The sequence below is a fragment of the Pseudonaja textilis genome, chromosome 1 (genome assembly GCF_049901715.1).
Source record: "Pseudonaja textilis isolate UNSWEBS1 chromosome 1, rPseTex1.2, whole genome shotgun sequence".
Classification (NCBI taxonomy): domain Eukaryota; kingdom Metazoa; phylum Chordata; class Lepidosauria; order Squamata; family Elapidae; genus Pseudonaja; species Pseudonaja textilis.
Genome location: NC_141990.1, coordinates 223,207,190 through 223,219,966, shown reverse-complemented (window position 1 = coordinate 223,219,966; position 12,777 = coordinate 223,207,190). Strand labels below are relative to the sequence as shown.

Sequence of the window (12,777 nt, the reverse complement as noted above, 5' to 3'; positions counted from 1 at the left end):
TGGGATCTCCTGCTGGCTTCCCCATTGACTTTCTTATAGGAAGCTCACAAACAAAGTTGCAAATTAGGCTCACGTGATCATAGAATTCTGCAAACTCATAACTGGAAGCCAGGCATCAATCACCTGGATTGTGATCATGTGACCATAGGGATGCTGCAATAAAGGTAAGTACAAAGACTGTTCTTAAGTATCACAGTAACCAGCAACATTATAAGTTTGAATGGTCATTGAACAAGTGGTTGTTATTTTAGGGACCACCTGTATATTTCACACAACTGGGAAGCCCTAGATGGCATTTCATACCAGCTTTTTATATGGTGGGTTTGGTTTCATTCATTCGAAGTGTTTTCTTGCAGGTTTGATATTTTGGAGCAGGAAATAAACAGCTTGGCTTCTCAGATTGAAGGGGTTAACAGAGCTGCTAGTGCTCTAATAGAAAGTGGCCATCCACGCAGTGGGAAAGTGAGGCAATGCCAAGAGCATCTGAATGCCAGGTAACATATTCTCTTATTTTTGTGCAACTGTTTCTTCAATTGGTTGTTTTCTAAATATTGCTGTAAATATGCAAAGATTAATAGTCAGTTTAGCTATGGCTATAACTTGTCTTCACACTGTTAGGCAAACAAGATAGACTGAGGGAATGCCATTTGTTCATCCATCATCCAGTGATGGCCATTCCCTCTCTCTATTTCTCTTCCACCATATAATGCATTGCTCCCAAAGATGGATTTCTGGAAAAGAGAAGGAAAGGGAGCAGGTAAAATACATATCTCTATGGTGAAACAAGATTTTCCTTTATGCTTATTTTGGGATGAATAAATATATCTGAGATTATCTCCTCTCTTTCTGGTTCTCCTCCTGCTTAGTATTTGGAGCCATTCTCCCAGCTTAGGACTCACAGGACTTACAGTCCAGAGTGCCACCACTGGGACTTATTTTGGCCTTTTCTTTCCACATCCTCTCCAGTTCCTCCTTCAGGCCCTGGTACTTCTCCAAATACAATTACTCTTCTTCCTGATGTTGCTTTCACTTGGCACCATTACATCTATTGCTACTACTGTCTTCTGATTCTTGTCGTCTACCATGATGTCCATTTGATTGGCCAGTAGTTGCCAGGTTTCTGAATATGGAAGTTCCATAGGATTGTAACTTTCTTATTTTCTGCAACCTTTAGTGGGATCTCCCATTAGGAGGGTCTAGCCCACATTCTGTAGAGATTTTCTTGTAAACAATGCTGGCTACTTGACTGTGCCATTCAGTATATATTGTTTCTGTTGGCATCTTGCACCTTTCCACTATGTGTTGGATTGTCTCTGAGGCCTCTCTGCACAGTATGCAATTTAGGTTCTGTCTAGGATCTGGTAGGCCCCTATTTCTATGGATCTGGTGCTTAGTGTTTGTTCTTGTACTACTATGATTAGTGCCTCAGTAGCGTCCTTTCATCCACCCCTTTCCATCCTCTAGTAGGATTTTCTGACGTCCGCCACCTCAGCTATCTGTCAGTGGTACATCAGCAAAGTCTTGTTTTGACATGGCACTTACACAGTTTGCTCTTTGTCCCACATTTGCTGCTGCTCATCTTTGGGTACCATCTTACTGATGTATTCCTGGATGTTCTGAGTTTCATCCATGATAGTGACTTTGACACTCATCAGACCCCTATCTATCTATCTATCTATCTATCTATCTATCTATCTATCTATCTATCTATCTATCTATCTATCTAATGATGTTAAAGAAGGGCATTTATTTCATCACAAAAATGCTTATTTTGCTTTGTGTCCTAGGTGGAAAGTCTTCCAGGAAATGGTGGCTCAAAGGCGAAAAGCTGTTGATTTTGCTCTTAGCCTCCACAATTATTGTGTTGATTGTGAGGAAACCAGGAAATGGATCCTGGAAAAAACCAAAGTCATTGAATCTACACAAGACCTTGGTAAAAACCTGGCAGGCATGATTGCCATGCAAAGGAAATTGTATGGCATTGAACGTGACCTAGCAGCCATTCAAGCCAGACTCTCTGTCCTGCAGAAGGAGGCTCATCGGCTTGCTGAAGAGCAGCCTGATCTAGCTGATGATATCTATAGTCGACTAACAGCTGTCTCTGGAGTCTGGCTGGACCTCCAAAATACTTTACAGTCCCAGGAGGCTTCCCTTGGAGAGGCCAGCAAATTGCACAAGTTTTTGCAAGACTTAGACGACTTCCAAGCATGGCTCTTCAAGGCACAAAAAGCTGTTGCTTCAGAAGAGGTGCCCAATTCTTTGGTAGAAGCTGAGCATCTCTTGCAGCATCATGCTGCAATTAAGGAAGAGATTGATCAACACAAGGATATTTACAGCAACATTAAGAAGATAGGAGAAAGAGTGACTCAGGATCAGACAGATACAGAGTATCGGCAGCTGGAGCAGCGGCTGGAGGGCATGGAGACAGGCTGGAATGCTTTATGTAAAATGTGGGACAATAGGGAGAAATTCCTCAATCAGTGTCTTGGCTTTCAAGAATTCCTTAAAGATGCAAAACAAGCGGAAATCATCCTTACCAATCAGGTAATTTGTTTTAACATTGTGTCACAAGATTGCATCCTGGTCCTTGAGTATTGTGAATGGCATGTTGTTCAGCTAAAAGAGATCACATTTGCAGACTGTACAGGTAACCTTGATTTATGACCACAACTGAACCCAACGTTTCTGTTGGCTAAGTGAGACATTTCTTAAGTGAATTTTATGATCTTTCTTGCCACAGTTGTTAAGTGAATTACTGCAGTTGTTAAGTTAATAACACAGTTAAGTAAATCTGGCTTCCCCATTGACTTTGTCAGAAGATTGCAAAAAGTGATCACATGACTCTGGGACACTGCAATAGTCATAAATATGAGTCAGTTCCCAAAACATCTGAATTTTGATTACGTGACCATGGGTACGCTGCAATGGTTGTAAGCGTGAAAAACAGTCATAAGCCACTTTTTTCACTGCCGTTGTACCCTCACTAAATGAACTGCTGTAAGTCGAGCACTACCTGTATGTATATAGCCTATAGCATGGACTTTGATGTCATCTAAGTATATTAAATAGTCCAAGAAAGGTTTGTCTTAGGAAACAGAAGAAGTCAAAAACTATGTTTAGCACCTGGCACACTCAACTGGTTAATAAGTTATAGCCAATAGCTAATAACTTTCCCTATAGCTACTCTCTATTTAAAAAATTAAAATAATTTTTAACTGCTTATGATGTATTCTTATTTTTATTTTATTTTTATTTTTTTTGTAACATCTGGTTTAGGAATATACACTAGCCCATACTGAGCCACCAGACACCTTAGAAGCATCAGAAGCTGTTATACGGAAATTTGAAGATTTCCTCACTAATATGGCAGCTAATGAAGAAAAGGTTACTGGAGTGATAAACACCGGGAGCAAGCTTGCTGCTGATGGGAATATTTACTCTGATAAAATTCTGGAGAAAGTTAAGATGATTCAAGAAAGGTAATGTCAGTATGAGAGTTCAATGAATTCAGACCTATAGTTTGCAAGTGCAAAAACTGAAACTGAAATGGCAAGTCATTATTGTGGAAGAAGTACCGTAGGAAAGCATTTTTCTTTAATAATAATGACATTTTTGTCATTTTTAGACACAGGACAAATGTCACAAAATCACAAGAGGCATTTGTATTACTGAAGAACAATAATGACCTGCAAAATTTCCTACAAAATTGCCAAGAGGTAAGAATTTTGAATTTTGAACTAGCTACTACTGCTAACGTAGGGATGAGTCTGTGTTTATCATGTTTTTCATGCCAGGAGAGGCAATAGCTTTGGATGATGTCAGTGATAGATGATTTTATTGTTTATGGAAGGAGTATATGGAATGATTGTGAGGTTGTACAACTTCAGGTGGCACTGAGAGCCACAGCTAAAATGGCATGGGAGTATTCCTTATACCCATTGAAGGTTGGTGTCAGTTAGTATGACTGGTAGAATGGCAGAGACAATGGGGCAGCGGGAGGAAGGTCAGGGCTGGGGGTAGACATCTACCTCATGGGTTAAGGTGGGACAACCAATTCAAGTGTGATGGGTAGGGGTAGGAATGGGAACAAGATGGCAGGCCATTACAGGGGAAGACACCCCAATACTTAAAACCCTCAGAAACGCAGATCTTTGACTGCTGTTGATGAAGGCCATACTCATTTGTGGCTTTCTTGGGGAAGAACAAGCTGATCTGGTGTGCATTACTAAGACCTGGCTGACACCATTTCTCCTCTTGGAGATGTGTCCAGATGGATTTAGGATTTGGCCTCAGCCAAGGCCTCAGGGCAAAGGCGGGATATAGCAGGATTTTCCTTTGGTCTTCAGGGATTATGCTCCCCAAATTTCCAGATGTGACATTGTTCCTGGAATTGGGCTCGTGGGATCAATTGGGAGTGTTGCTGCTGCCATCACTCCTGACACTCCCCATGGTTCAACAAGGAGTTGAGGATGTTGAAAAGAGCCAAGAGACACCTAGAACACCACTAGAGGAAAACAAAGAATGAATCTGATCGATCATAGGTCGGAGCCACTATTAAGGCTTACCTCGTGGAGGTAAGAAGCGGTGAAACGTCATTACTATATCTCTCTGCACTTATTGGGTCCACAGAGTGCTGCTATTTACACGGCCATGTGGAGGAATTTGTCAAGCACCTGACAGATAAAATTCTTGATAAGGTGCTTGATAAAATTTGTCAAGCACCTGACAGCTCAAATTCATTCACTGTTGGAATCCAGGTATAGAGAAGATTCATTGGAGATGCCCAGGGAGTGGACGCATCCAATTATGTGGGAGTAGTTTGAGCCTGTTGGGTTTGAGGAAATGGACAGGTTCCTCAGGACTGTTAGTGCAACAATTACTTTATTAGATCCTTGCCCTTCCTGATTGGTGAAAACTTCCAGGAGGGTGACTTGCAGGTGAGTCCATGCAATAATTAATATATTGCTGCAGGAAGGGAATTTCCAGGACCATTTAAGTTAGCCTTGGTCTGGACTTCACTGGACTTCACCTGCCTGGACAATTTTCATCCAAGTTTTCCCCTTTTAAGAAAAGGTGATGGAAAAAGTTGTTGTCCTGCAGATTCAGAAGGTAAATTGGATTATCTGCACCTCTTTCAGCTGTGTTTCAGGCTCAGTTATAGGCAGAAATGATATTAATTGCACTTGAAGATCATCTCTGATGGGAGCAGCATTGGGATAGTGCATCCATCGTTGCCCTTTTTGACCTCTCAGCAGCTTTCAATACTATCAACTATGGTATAATTTTGGGCTCGCATGAAACCCAGAAATTAACTGGAGAAAGGGAAATAAATAAATGGATTAGCTGGGTCTTGGAGTTCCCTTTCTATCAAAACCTGCCATTGACAAAGATTTTTTTTTAAAAAAAGCAGGAACAGCAACAAGTTGGAAAAGACAATACTGTAAAAGAGTGTCTGGGAATATCTGTAAAAGACCATAGGTTTTTATTTTGTGGGCAAAATGCTACAGGAGTCAAACGTATCCACTTTTCATACTGTATAAACATAATGCTATTTTATTGATAGCTCACCATGTGGATTGAAGAAAAGATGCTTACTGCTCAAGATACATCATATGATGAAGCACGGAATTTGCATAGCAAATGGCTGAAGCATCAGGCTTTTATGGCAGAACTTGCTTCCAACCAAGGGTGGCTAGAAAAGCTGGATGAGGTAGGTTGCTTTTATTCCTCCAGATTTGCATGGTCTTTCCTCACACTTAACATCTTAACATTTTTGTGGTTCCTTAAGTTTGTAGAATTGTTGAGATAGGGTTGGAGATCACTATCCTTTTTGTTTATTAAGTTTTAGTGTAACCATGTATGTATTTTTTGTAAACTGCTCCAAAGTGCAAATGAAGATCCATATAATAACAGAGTCAAAAAAAAGAAGGAATGATTACTAACTCTACCAAAATAGCAGTCATTATTTTTTAAACATAAATGACTACTTTTATTCTAGTTATTTTTTTAAAAATAAATTTTATTAAGTTTCCAAATTTTAAAAACACAACGATGGTGGTATGGACGAAAAACGTTGGCCACAATATAGACCTGGAAAATTGGGAGAGAATGTGGGGTTCAAATTACAAACTAATTACATCCACAGCATACAAGGAAAATCAATACAAAATAGCAGTCATTAAACAATTATTTCAGGTTAAAAATGCAGAGGGAAATTATCAATGAATGCTAAATGGTTTTAAAATCCTTGGAGGTTATGTCATCATACTTGCCCTGCTGATTTTTCAACTGTGTTTGTGATTTTTTTTTCATGCTATGCTATTCTTAAAAATTCAATTGTATAGCGTAATACGAAGAACTGTTAACACTACTAAGTTCAAACAATGGCAAACTGGCAAGTTAAAATGCTGCTTCACCTCTGCACTTTTGCAGAGGGCTAGTGGTGAAGCCAACTGCCTAACAAAATATATAGTGTGTCTCTTTTATTATTTATAGCATTCATACTTTACATTTTCTTTATATATACAAAAGAATAGTTTACAGGAATTTTGTGCATGCATGTTTTCAGACCGGACAAGATATGAGATTACTATGTTAACGTTCATCCAGTTTTTTGTTTCTTTTTAAAACAAAATGTAGGATTATTGTTTGAAACAGGAACAACAGAGAAGTAGAGATTTCCTTACATTGTTCAGTTATATAGTAGCTGCTTAATAATAGGATTTTCCCATTTCTCCCAAGTAGGAAGGAAGCTCACATGGAAACCTTTTGTGAAGAATGGGTTAAACCGCCTGTTTCTTTCCACAGTCCTAAAACTTGACAATTTCTCATAAAGCAAGTTGATGCATTTAATAACATGATGTACAGCAGCTTTAGTAGCACGAAATACTACATCATTGTTGCATATCCCTCCTCCTCAGTGAGGGGACATATTTGTAGTTTCAAGAGATTTTATCAGAGCGTGATCGGAGATATCTCCATGGGCTTTTCCCCACGCTCTCAGCAATGAGCTTTCGTCCTATATACCACTTTTAAGAAATCACTGCTCTATTTATGGAGCAGACTACTTTTTTATCTTTTCCATGGCATCATAGCTGTGTTTACATTTTCCTTCAGCTTTACGCAAAACCATTGAGTCTCACTCACTGGGTATAACTGTTTCACCAGCTTTAGCATTATCGACAGTGCACATTTTGCTTCTTCTTTAGTAGACTCTTATTATTTTAAATGCTTTACTCAAGTCAAGATTTAGTGGATGCTAGTCAACTAAACAGGACCAAAAAATGAGATTTTGCCAACAGTACATTCTTTTCTAAATAGTCACTTAATAATTCATTATAGAATTTTGCCCAATATTGATATATCAAAGTAGGTGACCTGTAATTATCCAGATCCATTCTTCCCCCTTTTCTGAAAACAAAAGCAACATTTGTCCCTCTTCAATTCTTTGGCCCTATGCCCATCTACTACAATTTCTCAAAGAGCACAGAAAGAGCTCCAATATGACAGTGTACACACTTTTTCTCAGATATAATTCGTAGTTAATCATTGTTTAAGGTTCCTGCTCCTTATTTTATCAACTTTTTTGTTTATATCGATTTGATGTGCTCTCTTCCCTTTTAGGAGAATACCAAGGCAAGGTCTGCTATCTCTCCACATATACTATTATCATACTATCTTTTCCTAGCATAAGTCCAGCCCTTCTTTTTTTCTACTGAAAAAAACTAAAGAAGCTTTTTTGTGACTTTTAGCTTCCCTTAAGTCCCCTTTGTACATAGCTCATATTTATTTCTGGTAATATTAGATATTTGGTAGTATAGTTAAAAAAGAATATAAGTAGTGCTGTGCTGGATTGGACCCCTCACTTATCTGGTCCAGCAGTCTATTCTTATATAGTAGCCTATCAATAGAACAAGGAAGCCCGCTACTCTCCCATATGGGCTTCAAAGCCAACTGTCAACTGACTAGTGAACTCAAAATAAGAAAACACTCTCGGGAGCTTTGAATTCCCAAAAGTAAAACTTTATTGGATATACCGTTTTGGTACAAAGGCTTACCTAGTTAAACAACAGCTTCCTCTTCTCCCCACCTCTGGGTGATCACATTGTCCAATTATAAGACGTCCTTTTGTTATGGAAACAGTCCATCTCTTTCTCCAGCACCTGCAGTGGCGACCTTGATGGTTGTCAAGCTCTCACAATCTCCACATACATTCTCAACATTCTATTCCCCCCTTCCCTCCCCCCCAGTTCATTGGCAAGTTGAAAAACATTAAGATTTGAAAGAAGCGAAGCGGTTCAATCTTGACAGTCACACTGTCATCAAAGCATGGATAATTACTGTATTTTTGGACTATAATACACATTCCCCCCCCCACCCCCATAACAAAGTGGATGGAAATGTCTGTGCATCTTATAGAGTAAATACGGGTCTGTTTTTGGCCTTCTGAATCCTCCGTGTGTCCTGTTTTTGCTCTCTGTAGCTTCCAGAAGCACTTTGCAGGCCAAAAATGGGCCCGTTCTTGGCCTCCCAAACCCTTCGTGGGTCCTAGTTTTGCCCTCCCCAGTGTCCAGAAGCAGTCTGCAAACCAAAAACAGGCCGACGTTTGGGCTCCCAAACCCTTTGTGCATCCTGTTTTCAGCCTCTCTGATGCCGGGGAGGGCAAAAACAGGACCCACGGAGGGTTTGGGAGGCCAAAAATGGGCCTATTTTTTCCCTGCAAAGCGCTTCTGGATGCTGGGGAGGTCAAAAATGGGATGCATGGAGGCAAAAAACTATTTTTTTCCCCTTGTTTTCCTCCTCTAAACCTAGGTGTGTCTTACAGTCTGAAAAGTACTATAATTCCCATGGATCTCCGTGAGAGTCCCTTCTTGGACATTGTACCCGTCTTCCATTTGGTATACATATCCCTTTTGACTCACAGTTCTGCTGAAAGTTTCCTATAATCTAAATTGATTTCAGAAACTGCTCACTTTTTGCTTTTGATTGAAATCCTGTAAGATTTAACTTTCAATGTCTTAAATTTTTAGAACTTCTCCACACTCTCGTTCCTTCTGACCTAAATATTTAATGTTCACTGGGCAGGATATTTTTCTCACTTGCTTGAAGTTGATTTTCCTGTATAACTATGTTCCAGTTTATTTTTTTTATAGGATCTTGAACTCAAATATGACATGGGGATTTCCTCCTAAAATTCCCATTGTTTTATCTATTCAACCTGCTCTCCCCTATTAGTTAGAGCTGATTTAGGAGAGCCAATCCCTTTGTCTCTTCTTCACTCTTATGGAAAATATTCTAGCACTGATGATTTTGCTTAGTTTGGGTAATGAAACATTTGCAAGAAAACAACCAAGCTCAGAGAGCATCAAGGACGCCTCACTTCATCCCTAACCTACAAATGTTTTATTGAGAAAATAGTTTTTATGAATGTAATGAAAGCTGCTGGAATCTAGTACCACTGGGAGGACCTTAACCGAGCCTTCAATTTCATTGTCAGTAATAGTTGTGCTGCCACATCGCTGTAAACAAAGCATTGTTAATTGGCTAGGGAGCACTGTTTGACTACTAACTATATGTTCTATCCTATGAAAACAAAAGAGAAAAATAAACTATCTTTCTCATCTTTTGTACACTTTTCTCCCAGGAAGGACAACAGTTGGCCAAGCAAAAGCCCCAGTATGCAGATGTTGTGTCTCAGAAGCTAGAGGCACTTCATCAACTTTGGGATATGCTGCAGGCAACCACAGTGGAAAAAGCACAGCAGCTGTTTGATGCTAATCGCTCTGACCTTTATGCACAGAGCTATGCTGACCTTAGCGCATGGATCAGTGAGATAGAGGAGAAACTAAAATCTGATGTCCAAGGGAAAGATCTCACAAGTGTTAACATCCTTCTAAAGAACTTGAAAGTAAGTTACAATCCTCCTAAAGATGATGTCCATGTTTATTGTTGGATACCCCTTATGGACTTTTTGCATAAAACAGAAAAAATGAACTTAAGATCTTTGGTTTTGACAATTAGTTAGGATAGTTTATAGAAAAAAGAGAATGGTGATTTAACTTCAGAGAGAAAGGTAAATCTACTGTTGAACAAATAACTACTGTAAAGAAGATCAGAAGCTACTCCTTTATATCTTTTTTCTTTTTTTACATTTTATTTATATATTTTTTCTTTTTGCACTTTAGCTTTCTCTTCCATTGTCTTTTTTCCTTATTACTTTTTTTGTATTAATGTTTACCCTTTTTGTAAAGCTTTCAATAAAATTATATTTAAAGAAAAAGTTAACAGTCCTCCTAGAGTCTCCATCTCTCTTGAACTCAGTAGCATGTAAGTCAGGCATTTGTAGGACATGTTTGGCTTTTTCTCCCAGAGAGGATTTATTTGAAGTAAATATCTCCTGTACTTTGGATCGATGCTATTGTGGAATCTAGAAAAAGATTAAGCTTTTTTAAAAAAACATTGATGGGTGCACTGTGCCTGCCCACACCCACTTTGCAGCACCTTTTTGGCTTCAGATCTGAAGTGCAGCAAGTCATCTTCAGTTAGTCTCCTGTGGCATTCTAAATGACTGGAGTAAGGGACATGGCTGAATGTTGTGGTCCACTTGACAGGGAGATTAAGGACAAGAATGGAAATAACTTTCAGAGAAAGACCTTTATTATTAATCCTCTTGAACAGAGGGTGTCAGATTTGATTTTATTGAGGGCCACATCAGGGTTGTGTTTGACCTCGGGAGACCAGAGTGGGCATAGCCAGGGTGGGCATGGCCAGCTCAACATCACTTGTGTCAGGGGCGTATGTGATGACCCAAGTGCTCTGCCAGAGAAAACATCCCCCTGAGCTCCGTTTTCACCTGCGACAGCCTCCTACAACCCTCTCCCAACAAAAACAGAGCTTGGGAGGGCTCCTGCGGCCCTCGCAAGCTCTGTTTTCATTGGCAGAGGCACCACAGGCCAGATCTAAGCACCCTGCTGGCTGGATCTGGCCCCCAAGCTTTGAGTTCGACATCCCTGTGCTAGAAAATGTCTGAAATGTATCCACAATTTACTAATTATTGTAGTAAATTGCTGTAATTTCCAACTGCCTCTCAAATAATCACTTCTAAACGATTCACCCTTGAAAGCAACATTTGCAGTCTGTTGTTCAAATATTGTCTAGATGGCAACAGGGATGATATCTGTGTAATATCAAAATGATAGAGTTAAGCATATAGATCTCAACAAGACAACAAAATGTGAAGATTTCTCATTTCAGCATCTGGATGAGCAAGTCAGCTTGCGGAAGAAAGAGATGGAGGGCTTGCTTTCTCAGGGCCCTCCAGTCAAGAGAGACATGGATGAAGTGGACAGCAAGCATGAGATCATTGAAAGGCGATTTCAGGACCTTGTAGAGCCATTGCGTAGGAAGAGAAAAGAACTGGAGATGGCTAAGGCTGGATATCAATTGGACCGGGATTTGGCAGATGAATTGGTGAGTTATGGCTAGATAGTTACTGGTTTTATTTGTATCATTTAGACCAGGGGTCGCCAATCTTTTGGACCTCAGGGACCACCAAACTTATAATTTTAGATCCCAGGGACCACTAACTGGTTCTGTGAGTGTGGCCTAATTTGTGGGTATGGCTTGGTGGTCATGTGACTGGCTGGGCATGGCTTGTATGTAAATATTATAAATATTTATATAAATATTGATTTTTTTATTAAAAAAGAGCAACTTTTACCCAAAATCAGGCAAAGCAGGCAGGCAGATTGAGTTGCTCACAGAATCACAAATTCATTCAGAGATCTATCTATCTGCCATGGGCTAGCTCAATCTGTCACATAAAATTTGCTTGCAAGCAAATTCACAAAATTAACTCACTCACACACCATGTATGTAAATATTTAATTTTTTATAAAAAAAGAAAAACTTTTACCCAAAATCAGGCAAAGCAGGCAGATTGAGTTGCTCACAGAATCATTCAATGATCTATCTATCTGCCATCAACTTATCTCAGTCTCTCAAATTTGCTTGCTGTGAGTCTGCACTGAATTTACTTGCAAGCAAACCTTTAGTTCTAAGGGAGGTTCGTCTGTACTTAAAAGCAAAGCCGAAGATCTAAAGACTAGCTGGAAAGCAAGAAATCCAACCATTTTCTGCTTCCTAGCTAATCTAAATCTCCCAGCACAGAGAACAGAAGATGGTTGGAAAAAGGAAAAATAGAAATTTAGCAGGCAAGTTTACCGGGTAAGGAGTGAGTGGGCGGGGAGGGTTCCTGTGGGCCATGTGGGTGGCACAGCACTTGTGTTTCTGCACAGCCTGGATTAATTGCTTTGTTGTTGTGCTCTTGGGGTGAGATTTCTCTGTGGCCCACCAAAATTTTCTCATTGCCCACAAGTGGGCCGTGGCCCACCGGTTGGTGACCGCTGATTTAGAGAGAAGATATCAGAAGATGGATCACATGGTTTAATTGTTTCATATATTAAGAAAATTGTGTAAGAATATATCTTTCATACTCTCTTATATACACTTTGACATGTTCGCATGTTACTTTAGTCTTTCTTCCCTAATGCAGCTTTGGGTACAAGAACGACTCCCTCTTGCTCAGTCCACTGATCACGGCACAAATCTTTTGTCAGTCCAGCTACTTACAAAGAAAAACCAGGTGAGCCTCCCCATCATAGTCGCATGTTTTTTTCCTCACCTAATTCTACTTTATAACAAAATAACTGAACTTTTGTTATAGTTATGAACATTCGAAAACATTTTTGTCTTTATGGTAATTGTTAACAAAAGAAA

At 39.6% G+C, this 12,777-nt stretch overlaps 1 protein-coding gene across 6 annotated transcripts in view; it reads left to right on the top strand.

The window, feature by feature from the left end:
* The window catches only part of SPTB (spectrin beta, erythrocytic), a 119,560-nt gene that overhangs the window by 71,749 nt on the left and 35,034 nt on the right, over window positions 1–12,777 (top strand). For all 6 annotated transcript variants that reach the window (XM_026708072.2, XM_087920651.1, XM_087920649.1 and 3 more), the window contains 8 exons: window positions 357–494; window positions 1,788–2,544; window positions 3,277–3,479; window positions 3,626–3,716; window positions 5,564–5,710; window positions 9,644–9,907; window positions 11,254–11,469; window positions 12,554–12,643. In XM_026708072.2, coding sequence (XP_026563857.1) covers window positions 357–494; window positions 1,788–2,544; window positions 3,277–3,479; window positions 3,626–3,716; window positions 5,564–5,710; window positions 9,644–9,907; window positions 11,254–11,469; window positions 12,554–12,643 — 1,906 coding nt within the window. The remainder of the gene's footprint in view (window positions 1–356; window positions 495–1,787; window positions 2,545–3,276; window positions 3,480–3,625; window positions 3,717–5,563; window positions 5,711–9,643; window positions 9,908–11,253; window positions 11,470–12,553; window positions 12,644–12,777) is intronic.